Raw genomic sequence first — 12,840 nt, forward strand, 5'->3', positions numbered from 1 at the left:
GAGCAGGCATGCAACGAGGGTGGGATTCGAACCCACACATGCAGAGCACAATGGATTAGCAGTCCATCACCTTAACCTCTCAGCCACCTCGCCTACATGTATGTGTGTGCGTATTTATTTTGTATGATGCAATGATCTTTGGTGTGTTCATAACTCTGTCAACATCAAAACTCAGACTCATTAAAATATTTGTTGGAACATTATTGCTGTATATTTATTTAATAAGCCTGTTATGAAAATGTGAAAACTACATATTCACAAATAAATCCGTCTAAAATGCTCATCTGAAGTCTGACTGAAAATGAAATTATAATCATTTGAAACCAATTGCGGGTGGTGTAGTGGTTAGCGCTGTCGCCTCACAGCAAGAAAGTCCGCGTTCGAGCCCCGTGGCCGACGAGGGCCTTTCTGTGCAGAGTTTGCATGTTGTTCACGTGAGTTTCCTCCGGGTGCTCTGGTTTCCCCCACAGTCCAAAGACATGCAGGTTAGGTTAACTGGTGACTCTAAATTGACCGTAGGTGTGAATGGTTGTCTGTGTCTATGTGTCAGCCCTGTGATGACCTGGCGACTTGTCCAGGGTGTACCCCGCCTTTCGCCCGTAGTCAGCTGGGATAGGCTCCAGCTTGCCTGCGACCCTGTAGAACAGGATAAAGTGGCTAGAGATGATGAGATGAGATGAAACCAATTGCAGTAAATTTTGTGCTCCTTTTCCTGATCAGAGGCTAATTACAGGATTGGATCAAAACACAGTAAATGGATTATTACATAATGCTGGTTTGGGCCATAAACTTGTGTTTTGTACAAATCTTTTATTTCACTCCTTTTGAAGAAAAGTCCAACTTTATTCACGGATAATAATCCACGAACCACAACAACATGCATTTGAAACCAATCGTAGTAAATTCTGTGCTCCTTTTCCTGATGGTAGAATAATTATTGGACTCGGACTGATGGGTTCAGAACCAAACAAAACCGTTTCCTCATAAAGCAACGGGGTGGAACAGAAAGACTTCACCGACCAATCAGGCGGCACTTTCCTCATGAATATTCATGATTTCCCCGCCTACCTCACAAAAATTGAAAGATGCATTCAGAATTTGGAATGTTTGTGTTTAAATCTTTAGAATTTTTCCCCCCAGAAAAACATTCATTTGTAGAAGCGGCGAGATCAGGATCCCACCAGCGACTCTGACACAGCGGTTATTCCCACAGCACCGCTGGGTTTATTCCCGCACCGGCAGGAATGAACTTCAGGAGCGAAGCGCCTCAGCCCGGGTGGAGCGGACTGACCGAGCCCTGGAACGGTGAGGTTTCTCAGTTTCAGTGCTTTAAACACCTCATTATTACAAAAAGGGTCAAAAATAGCAGTGAAGAGGCGGAAACGCTCTCAGGAATAGAGTTAACAGCGTTCAGAGGGTTTTTGCTCAAAGCGACCTGTTCCTTATTGTTTGGCAAATTGGTTTATATCCATGATAATGAGCCTAAAGTTAGCGGCTAGTCAGAAAAGTTGGATCCAGTTGCTAAGCTAATTAGCTGTTAGCATTAGCACATTACTGTGTGAGTATTAAAGCTAACGGATACAAACACTGCAGATAAATTCAAAAAGAAAATGAACTGAGTAAATTAGCCTAAGGAACCTAAATGAAAGAAGGACAGTGAGGGATGAAAATAAAAAGAGGATGTTATTGTTCTAGTTTGGTCAGTAGTTATTTTCATTTCCCTCAGGCTAAACACAAATGACAGTGTCGATCATCTCCACACATCACACCCACTTGCACAAATTGACAGAATGGGCATGATTGTCTGTTTTAACTACATGATTTTACTTTAAATTTAGTCCAAGTATATTGATAATTACTCTGAAATCAGGGTTGGTCATATTTCGCGATCAATGGCTCATTTTCCTTTAGGGCCCGAGAAGCGGAGGTGCAGGCTGAGGGCCTGAGGGTCTACACCTCCAGTGGCACATGCATCTTTGGCTCAGGCCTCATACTTGTGAAAAATCAAAAACGTGCATAGCGCATGGGTTTGGGTGTGACTGAGGAGCTCCATATCGCCCTGAATGCAGGCAATGGGCTGATGTCTGAGTGTGTTTATTTCTGTCGTTGCCACAGAATTTGTTCGATCTCCATGGTTTTTGGTGGGGACATTATCATCACCATGACAGACATATTTCACACTGGCTTATATTTGCTCCACTCAACAGGAAGTCAGCTGTTTTGAAAGTTTTGCATTAAAAACAAAAATTCGTACAGTATGTACTCTTTCAAACTCCTTGGATTCCCTTGAAATTTGGCTGGTATAAACTCCAAATACGTGAAAATAAATTGCGAAGGTATAGTGAATATGGCATGGTTTTAAAAAAAAATAGCTCATTGAGTGTGACGAAAGGGTGAAAAATTAAACTACGCTCAAATTACATTTTGTGTTTCCTGTGTGCTACAAAGTTCACAGTTTCCGAAACGATGTCCATTTAACTCATGAAGCACTAGTTTTGCTGTGAGGCAGGCAAATATCTTTCACAAAGAGGATAGACCTTGATGGGCGAAGCTAAAAAACATATAGGAACTTGGAAAGTGTAACACTCCTGACACGTGTCACTTCCTCATTGTGTACTGAGAAAAAGCACATCCAACAACATATCCTGGTACAGACTGCATGTCCTTCAGGTAAACTACATAGCCAAGTCCCCAAAATGCAAAGCGCATGCACAGTAGGGCAATAAGTAATTTTACTGTCATACTCCTGACAGTTTTGAAGTGCTTTAAAAAGCTTTCAGCCCACCGCCACTGTGTTAGCGACATAAATTGTGAGAAGAAAAAATATAGAATTGAGAAAACGGTCACAGGTTTAGTATTTAGGCTAATTTTCAAGCAACAATGATGCTGTACTTGGTAAAAAAAAAAGACAAATTAGTCAAATTTGTTCCAAGTCAACACATTCAGTGCCAGCTGGTGTAACAAGGTTATCAACAACATCTGCAAAACACCTGTCACTCTAAGGCCCTGTCCACACGGCAACGGATTCAGGTGACTCTGATACAATTGCTTATCGTTTAGGCCTGGCATCCACACGGCACCGGCGTTTTGGGTGCCCAAAACGCAATCTTTTTGAGAACGGGTTCCAGAGTGGAAAGATCTGGCAACGTTGCCGTTGCGAAGTCGTCTGGATGAGTAGAACGGATTTGTTTACGATGACGTCACAACCACATGACTGTCAGTGCTTCACGCCGGGTAGAAGTGTAACGAACTCGATGCGAGTTGTCAACAAATCCTATAACTTGGTTCATGAAACGCGCTTACAAAATATTTTCACTGTGAATATTTATTGTGTAATGGTGCAAAGTGAGAGAGAGAGAGAGAGAGAGAGAGAGAGAGACTCTGCCCTTAGGGCAGAGTCAATCCCGCCAGCAAAAATAGGTAAAAAAAGGGGGGAACTCACCTCTTCAGATGTGGGTTTAAGTCCTACAATACATTCCTCAAAAAGGGCGTAAAAGAGCAAATTAATCCATCAACATGTATCATTCAATTTATTCCGGACCATTAAAGACGCCGCCTTCCGCGTAGAATCATACGTCATCCTCGCCGCCATATTGGACAGGTCAAAGCGGAGAATAAAGATTCATGTGCTCATAGGCGGTCTTTCCATTGGGCAAAGTCGGGCAATTGCCCTGAGCCTCGTCCAATCAGGGGCCTCGTCGTCGCGTTACGGTATTCCTGTTTTCCTGCATGCTATACATCATAATTTACTATGTAATAATTCATTGTGATTATACATATTTTCCACTCAACATGAACCACATTTGCTATGAAAATAATAAAAGCAATAAAGCATGATTCACGTGTAATCCTACAGCTAGATTCACAAGCAAAACCACCAGTATGTGACGTGATGTCACAGCTATCTGGCTTCGCTCTTTCTCAGAGCCGTAGTGTCTGAAGTAACCTAGGCAACAACGCGAGCAGGCTGAAGACATGCACCAGCACCATCTAGCTCTAGCTGCAGAGCCCTCGTACAATGTTTTGTTAAAGTAAAATCAGAATGAAACGATTTCTAAGTGGCAGTGAGAAAAGGAAGAGGAAAAAGGATAGCGAACAGTTTGTTGAAAAGCTACCGAAATTAACAACCTTCTTCCACACAAGTTCTTCCACCACCCATGAGACTGATAGATGGGCACATCGACAGCAGCGCACATAGACAGACAGGCAGACACACACACAGCTTATATTCAGTGATCGTTATTGGGGTTTTTCAATCATTTCCATGTGTTCACAATAAATATTGTTCGTCAGTACGTATGATTCATCATCTCATTATTATTATTACAGATGCATGGGTTGGGGTTGAGGGGGGCCTCCAAATTGTCCTTTGCCCAGAGTCTCAGATTTCCTAAAACCGCCCCTGCATGTGCTGCATTTAACTGTACCAACAGGTTTACCGTCCAAACGAGATCATATGGGATTACCTTTCACAGGTGAGAAACAACAAATTAATTCCATCAACGTGTAGCATTCAATTTATTCCGGACCATTAAAGACGCCGCCTTCCGCGTAGAATCATACGTCATCCTCGCCGCCATATTGGATAGGTCAAAGCGGAGAATAAAGATTAGCTGCGTTTAACTGTACCAACAGGTTTGCCGTCCAAACGAGATCACATGGGATTACCTTTCACAGGTGAGACTGGAAAAATACTTTTCATTGTATTTGGTCATTATAATGTAATTTTACGAACAGATTTTCCTGACTTTGTGGCATCTTAGGTCACTCAGCACCCCATTAACATCCAAATGACTCGAAAATGGTCTGAATCATTTGTGCATCGTTTGTGCACGTTTGTGCAGGCAAAATGAGCATTTGTGCACAAACCGTCTTTAAGATATTTCACTTTTAAGAGGTTGTGACCTTAGGTCACTCAGCACCCCATTAACATCCAAATGACTCGAAAATGGTCTGAATCGTTTGTGCATCGTTTGTGCACATTTGTGCAGGCAAAATTAACGTTTGTGCACAAACCGTTTTGATGTTATTTAACTTTTAATTTTTTGAAAGTAGGTCACGCAGCACCCCATTAACATCCAAATGACTCGAAAATGGTCTGAATCATTTGTGCATCGTTTGGGCACGTTTGTGCAGGGAGGACTTGTCAAGGCATTCACGACCTTCCCTGATCTGAAGTCCTACATCAATCAGTGCTTTGGAGTGCTGCAGGGAAAAGAGTCCAACACACTTCCCCCATGTTACATTAGAGTGGATGTTGCCCACTGTGTGAAATTGATCAGCCGATGAGAGTGCCTCCGCAAAAAGAGTAACCGTGTGAGGGAGTTCTACTTGAGGGCTATGGGCCAGCTCGTCCAGATCACATCTCTTGATGAGGCTAGACAGCTGATTAGTCAAATTGCTGTTGTTGCACTCAGTGAATCTGAGGGAATGGATGAGCAAGGTATGCCTGTCAGTTCAGAAACCTGTAAGCTGGCCATCAAAGATCTCATTGCCAAAGGTTCATCGGCTGAGGAGAAGGAGACCAAGGATCCAATGGCAAGTGGAGAGGATGAGAAGATGAGTCAAATGAAGGAGTGCCAAACTGATGCTCAGAGGTGGGCATCGGAAATATGTGAGGAAAGCCGGTGTTTGGCATCGAGTGATGGTGACCGGGACAACTTGCACTTTCTCCCTGACCTTGTTCCTCACCTGATCCGAATGGCAGCTTATCTGCCACTTTGGACTGCAGTCATGGTTCCACACTTTAAAAGTGTCCACATAACAGCCAGTTCAGCAAATGTTGAGGCTGAATTTAAAAACTTGAAGAAAGGCCTCTTCAAGCATGACAACAAGCCTCTTCGTGTGGACCGCTTTGTGCGACGCCATCTGGATCACATTGAAGGTCAGATGAAGTTGTCTTCGGCCAACATGAAGATAGAGCTGTCAGATGAGGACTCTGAGGAGACGGAAGAGCAGGAGGAACCAGTGGAGAACTGGAGAGGTCTGGTTGCCTCAACAAAAAAAAGAACATCATACTTAACACCATGTCCTGAATGGCAACATATGGATCTCACCACGAAACAAAAGAAAACACAAATTGGGCTTTTGAGAAATGGCAACCACTTTGCCAGTCATGCAGTTAACACTGGAAAGGCACAGCTGTCTGTGGTCAACACTTGTGCTTTTGACTCCTTTTTACAGTGCCTCTGCTGTGCCTACTGTGACAGTCCAAGATTCAGCAGATATGTACAGGGGACCAATCACCCTGTACTGGATCTTGTTGAAGATGTTCTCTCATGATTCACTGAAGTCTGGGGCACACCAAATTAATGCAGCATGTAATGTGTCTCGAATCGTAACAGACACAATGAAAGATGTTGACACGCTGACCTTCACCACTAGCTGCTCTTCTCCTACCTGCCCGCGCAATGATTCAAGGAGCTTACCACTTGTTCCTGTGAATTTCAAAACTTTGGGCAGAAGGGATCTCCAGGCAGCAATTGAAGATGGCCTCCATCTCCACCCCGTAGAGTGCCATCAGCCAGTCGATAATGATGAAGCCGACTCCTCATCTGATGTGCAAAGGTGTGATGGTGTGGTCACACACACCTATGCCAGTGGAGAAATCCTTTTTGTGGAGTTGGGAACAACGCAGCACATTATGCTAAATCAATTCCCAGTAAACATCATGCTGCAACAGGATCAGTTCACACTCAGGGGCATTGTTGCTTTTCAGCCAGGGACAAGAAAAAAAGGTCTTGGACATTATGTGACCTAAAGTCACCAACCTCTTAAAAGTGAAATATCTTAAAGACGGTTTGTGCACAAACGCTCATTTTGCCTGCACAAACGATGCACAAACGATTCAGACCATTTTCGAGTCATTTGGATGTTAATGGGGTGCTGAGTGACCTAAAGTCACCAACCTCTTAACCAGAGCTGTCTCTGTGCTATGATGAGATCTAAATCCTGACTGATACATTTCATGGATGTTATTCCTATGTAAATATAAGCATAACTGCTGTAACACAGCTTTTTCAAGGATCTTGGAGATAAAGGGGAGGTTTGATATTGGCCGATAATTGGACAGCTGGCAGGGATCAAGGTCAGTTTTTTTTTTAATCGGGTTTGATAACTACTAGTTTAAAGGATTTGGGTACATAGTCAATCGTAAGAGAAGAATTTATTATTTTTAGAAGCGGTTCAATTACTTCAGGTATTATCTATTTGAATAGACATGTACGGTAGGTAAAGGATCTAGTACACAAGTTGAGGCTTTTGATGCCAAGATTAATGAAAGTAATTCAGTTTCTTTTAGGAGAGTAAAACATTCTAATTGATGATCTGATACAGTTATATTGTTAACTACAGGGTCACTTACATTGTCTGACCTTAAATTAGTAGTTTGATTTTTTTGTCAGATGTTCTCAATTTTGTCATAGAAGTCCCAGAGAGGGGCCATTTGGCCTTTTTACCTAGAAAACCCACAAGAGGGCCAATTGGCCCCAAGTCCACCCTGTGGACACTCATTTTGTTATGGAAATATTGTGGACACTCATTTTGTTATGGAAATGTGGCTGTTAGTGGCACACGGCCGGAGCCACTTGAACTTGTGTGGGGGAGGGGACACACCTTACAGCTTAGGAGGTTCTTTTGAGAGCAAGCTTTAGTTCTGAGATGGATAAATACCTCAGTGAACATAGCCATAAAGACACTGGACTGAGCTGTATGCAGTGGAAAGGATCAACAGGAAGGAAGGGATCAACACACTGACATTTATTCTTAAAAAAAACCAAAACAAAACATATTTACAAAGAATGAAAAAGCAACTTTTTCCCAGTTTTGGTGTGGAGGGTTGTTGCAGAAGTAATTGTTATTTTTGTGTGCTAAAAATAGTAAAAAAAAAAAGAAACCCAAGCATATTTACAAAGAATGAAAAAGCAACTTTTTTCCCAGTTTTGGTGTGGAGGGTTGTTGCAGAAGTAATTATTTTTGTGTGCTAAAAATAGTAAAAAAAAAAAAAAAAAGAAACCCAAGCATATTTACAAAGAATGAAAAACCATGCATTATGAGTGAAATACATTAGAGCAGTCACTCACAATCCTGGCACTGCCATTGCTCCTTTCGGCATTTCCCACATGTATATCGGTAGCAGTCAACACAGCGTACAGTTGCATGATTGTCCTTACATTTAATTTTAGCCTGACACTTGGCTCTTTTTCCTAGTTGTGGTGTGGAGGGTTGTTGCCGAAATAATTGTTCCTTTTGGGCCTTTTTCATACCCACGTGGGAGTGAGCCAACTCTCTTGCAAGCTCCAGCAGGAAATCCACCCGTCTCTCCTGCCTCCCGGTGCATAATTGATAGAGCACGTGTGCATTCAGTGCTGCCATATCTATCATGTTATAGAACACTGCTACTGGCCAGCGCCGTGTTCCTGCGCAGACAGTGTACTCCCGCACCATCTGGTCCATGACATCGACGCCGCACTTTGTTGTGTTGTAGAGTGTGATGGTGTTAGGCTTCTTTTTGGTGGTATCCTGTGTCTGAATCATGCTGTGCATGCTGCTGAGAACATATACAGTCTTCTTCCGCTTGGGCGCATACACCGTCAGTGTGGCACCAGTGGTTGAAAATACTTGGGTGGTAAATTCATTGCGGTGCATCTGTCTAGTTGACAGTGGAATTTCTTGGCGAATCTTGTTGACTGTGCCGAGGATGGTTGTATTCCGGCTAAGTAGTCGTTTTGCAAGTGACAGTGATGTAAAGAAATTGCCCGTGGTAACATTTCTGCCCTTGTCCAGGAATGGTTCCATCAGCCTCATGACTACACTCTCAGACACTCTCTCCCCATGAGGCCGAGTGGGGTCCTTGCCAAGACATGGGAGGATGTTGCAGACGTATTTGGTTTTCAAGTCACATGCCACCCAAAACTTGATCCCAAACTTGTCTGGTTTAGATGCAATGTACTGTAGGAAACAGCAGCGAGTCTTGGACGGGAAAAGTTGTTCGTCGATGGTGATGTGTCGACCAGGGATGTAGGATGTGATGCAGTTGGTGACAAACAATCCCCATATGTTCGAAATTGCAGCAAACTTATCGGTCTGTGCTCGCTCGCTGCGGGTGTCTCTGTCATCAAAGCGCAGGTGATGCATGATGTTTTGGAAACGCCCTCGGGACATGGTTTCGATGATCTGTGGGCTTCCCAGGTTTTTCGACCAGCAGTCACGCAGTGATGGCACCCTGATGATTCCCCGCATAATGGTGATGGAAATAAATGCCATTAGTTCAGGGAGGCCCATGAACCAATCCACATGCTCCGTTTGCTTTGCATGTTGAACTGTACATTCTTGAATGATACCAAGCATGTCCAGAGTGATGAAACACAGGAAGCTCTGAAGACGACTTGTGATTGATCTCCTGGCCTTAGCTGTTGGCTCTCCATCTGCGTTGTATGGCAATGGCGGGGTGAAATGTGGACCTGTTCCCACCTGTTCTTCATGCCATACTGTGCCGTCTTTCGCAGTCTCTGTCACATCAGTCCCCAGCCGAGCTCTCTTTTTTGGTTGGGGAGCAGTCTCTTCATATGTAGTGTGAAAAAAAATGTAATTATGAGCAATGGGAAAGTCAAATGATATCACAAATGCAAGCATAGAAGCTAATAATAATAATCCCAGAACATCTCAAATAGGTTGGCTAAGGTGCAGACACCTCAGGAGAAGTAGAATCAAACAAAACTGACGGCAGTCCGCACTCAGAAACAAAATGGAGGCTCTATTCACATGGTGCTATATTTTCCAACTTCCTCACTGAAATGAAATGTAAAATAGGAAATAATATGAAATGAAATCTTACCTGAAGACGACTGAGACAGCTCGGAGTCTGAATCCACCTGAAGGTTGATGTCTTCTCCATCCGAGTCGCAAGGGTTTGCTCCATCCAGGATCATTTCCAATGCCTGTTGAATGTTGAATCTCTGCATCTTCGTTCCTTGGAGAGGAGCTTCTTTCACCACAAAATTCTTGAGGGAACTGAAGCGATAGTGCATGTGCACTGAGGTATTTATCCATCAAACAATTGTCTGGTTGCAGTCACATGAGTCGTTATGGTCACATGGGACATTCACGTTCACATTTTAGAATAGAATGTGTTTTTATTCCTCATTCTCATTCCTCATTCTAACAGCCTCATTACCATAACAAAATGAGTGATTAGTGTATTAGGGAAAAGCCGTCGGGCCAAATGGCCCCTATGTGGGTCTTCTAGGTAGACAGAAAAATGCTGGGACTTCTACATGGGACATTCACATGTTCACATTTTAGAATAGAATGTGTTTTTATTCCTCATTCTCATTCCTCATTCTAACAGCCTCATTATCATAACAAAATGAGTGATTAGTGTATTAGGGAAAAGCGGTCGGGCCAAATGGCCCCTATGTGGGTCTTCTAGGTAGACAGAAAAATGCTGGGACTTCTGGTGTTAAAAGTGAAATATCTTAAAGACGGTTTGTGCACAAACGCTCATTTTGCCTGCACAAACGTGCACAAATGATTCAGACCATTTTCGAGTCATTTGGATGTTAATGGGGTGCTGCGTGACCTACTTTCAAAAAATTAAAAGTTAAATAACATCAAAACGGTTTGTGCACAAACATTAGTTTTGCCTGCACAAACGTGCACAAACGATGCACAAACGATTCAGACCATTTTCGAGTCATTTGGATGTTAATGGGGTGCTGAGTGACCTAAGGACACAACCTCTTAAAAGTGAAATATCTTAAAGACGGTTTGTGCACAAAGGCTCATTTTGCCTGCACAAACGTGCACAAACGATGCACAAACGATTCAGACCATTTTCGAGTCATTTGGATGTTAATGGGGTGCTGCGTGACCTACTTTCAAAAAATTAAAAGTTAAATAACATCAAAACGGTTTGTGCACAAACGTTAATTTTGCCTGCACAAATGTGCACAAACGATGCACAAACGATTCAGACCATTTTCGAGTCATTTGGATGTTAATGGGGTGCTGAGTGACCTAAGGACACAACCTCTTAAAAGTGAAATATCTTAAAGACGGTTTGTGCACAAATGCTCATTTTGCCTGCACAATCGTGCACAAACGATGCACAAACGATTCAGACCATTTTCGAGTCATTTGGATGTTAATGGGGTGCTGAGTGACCTAAGGACACAACCTCTTAAAAGTGAAATATCTTAAAGACGGTTTGTGCACAAATGCTCATTTTGCCTGCACAATCGTGCACAAACGATGCACAAACGAATGAAAAGGTTTTTATTCAAATTTTCAACATATGGGGTGCCAACTTCACACAGGTGGCTGGCGAGGGTCTTTCTGTGCGGAGTTTGCATGTTCTCCCCGTGTCCGCGTGGGTTTCCTCCGGGTGCTCCGGTTTCCCCCACAGTCCAAAGACATGCAGGTTAGGTTAACTGGTGACTCTAAATTGACCGTGAGTGTGAATGGTTGTCTGTGTCTATGTGTCAGCCCTGTGATGACCTGGCGACTTGTCCAGGGTGTACCCCGCCTTTCGCCCGTAGTCAGCTGGGATAGGCTCCAGCTTGCCTGCGACCCTGTAGAAGGATAAAGCGGCTAGAGATAATGAGATGAGATGAATTTTAAGGCTTCATGTTTATTTTGGAACAATAATTAGAACAATTTTTACAATAGAACTGCAGTCCTGTGTTTTTTGCACCTTCGGATGTGTGTGTGTGTGGGGGGGCCCAATATAATGGTAGGGGAAACACTGCATTTTTTACAAAAATGAGCCTTTGTTTTTTTTTAATGGGCCATATCTCAAATGAGGACATAATGGCAGACAATCCATTTGCTTGAGACGCAACATGAAATCAGATGCGAACTCAGAAGGGTCTTCATTGTCAGGACACGGTTCCTTTGAGATCTATTAAATTTGGTATGAGCATGTCTCATCATTCTGGAAATTTATGTACCCCCACTCCAAAAAGGGGTACTGGTTTATTGACCTCTGTCCGAAACACTCTTTTTCTCAGCAGCCACAAATCATAACCACTTGGTACCAAATTTCAACTTGGGGTTCTATACTGTTTTCAGCTCTGTCCCACATCAACTTCCTTTTTACCGATTGAGTGTATTTACAAAGCATGTAGCGTGGATTTACAAAATTTTCATAACACTTTAATCAGCAACTACAAATCACAACTGCTTGATATTTGGTACTGAGCTTCAGCTTGGGGTTCTATACCATGTATGCCATTTTCACATCTGTCGCATGTCAACTTCCTGTTTACCAACTTAATGTATTTATAAAATGTATAGCGTGGATTTTGACAGTATTTCAAGAAGCAAAATGCTTTTTCAAAATTACAGTTTACCAGGATGCTATTTGAAATACTTGGGTTAAACACTGCCCTTTACTTATTTGTTTCAGGGTTAATTATTTGTTGAAGTCAACATTCATAATAAGTGTCCTATTCCTTCAATTGCTTGCATTCTGATATAAGTGGGAGCGGGGGTATACGTAAGTAACTCACAGTTGATCTTGTTAACATTGGATGGAGTGACTCTGCCCAACAGGAAGTCATCCATTTTGGAATTTGTGTATTTTGCCGCTTTTCCACTACAAACGCGGCTGAGCCGTGCCGTGCCGAGTCGAGCTGAGTCGAGCTGAGCGGGGCTGTTGGAGTTGCATTTCGACTACAACCGCGCTGAACCGTGCTGGCTGGAAGTGGGTGGACACATTGGGTGGAGTTAGCGAAAGTGGGTGGACGTCATGTGATGCCGTTAAGCAGCGCAAACAGTGACATCAGTGACAGTGGCGGAACAAGTCAGAGCCGGGCCGGGGGCGGGGCAAATGACCGGGCC

General features: G+C 43.1%; 1 protein-coding gene and 1 non-coding gene across 2 annotated transcripts; both read right to left on the bottom strand.

The window, feature by feature from the left end:
- Positions 1-11: 11 nt before the first annotated feature.
- On the bottom strand, positions 12-93 carry trnas-gcu (transfer RNA serine (anticodon GCU)). Its single transcript has one exon. It is a non-coding gene; the product is annotated as a tRNA-Ser (tRNA).
- Positions 94-8,002: 7,909 nt separating this feature from the next.
- Positions 8,003-10,043, bottom strand: LOC132887048 (uncharacterized). Its single transcript, XM_060922375.1, has 2 exons — positions 9,836-10,043; positions 8,003-9,560 (listed from the first exon to the last, which is right to left on the bottom strand). The coding sequence occupies exons 1-2, from the start codon at positions 10,026-10,028 to the stop codon at positions 8,074-8,076; spliced, it is 1,680 nt and encodes a 559-aa protein (XP_060778358.1). The 5' UTR covers positions 10,029-10,043; the 3' UTR covers positions 8,003-8,073.
- Between the last annotated feature and the right edge of the window lie 2,797 nt (positions 10,044-12,840).

Source organism: Neoarius graeffei, chromosome 1 (assembly GCF_027579695.1).
Source record: "Neoarius graeffei isolate fNeoGra1 chromosome 1, fNeoGra1.pri, whole genome shotgun sequence".
NCBI classification, from domain to species: Eukaryota; Metazoa; Chordata; class Actinopteri; order Siluriformes; family Ariidae; genus Neoarius; species Neoarius graeffei.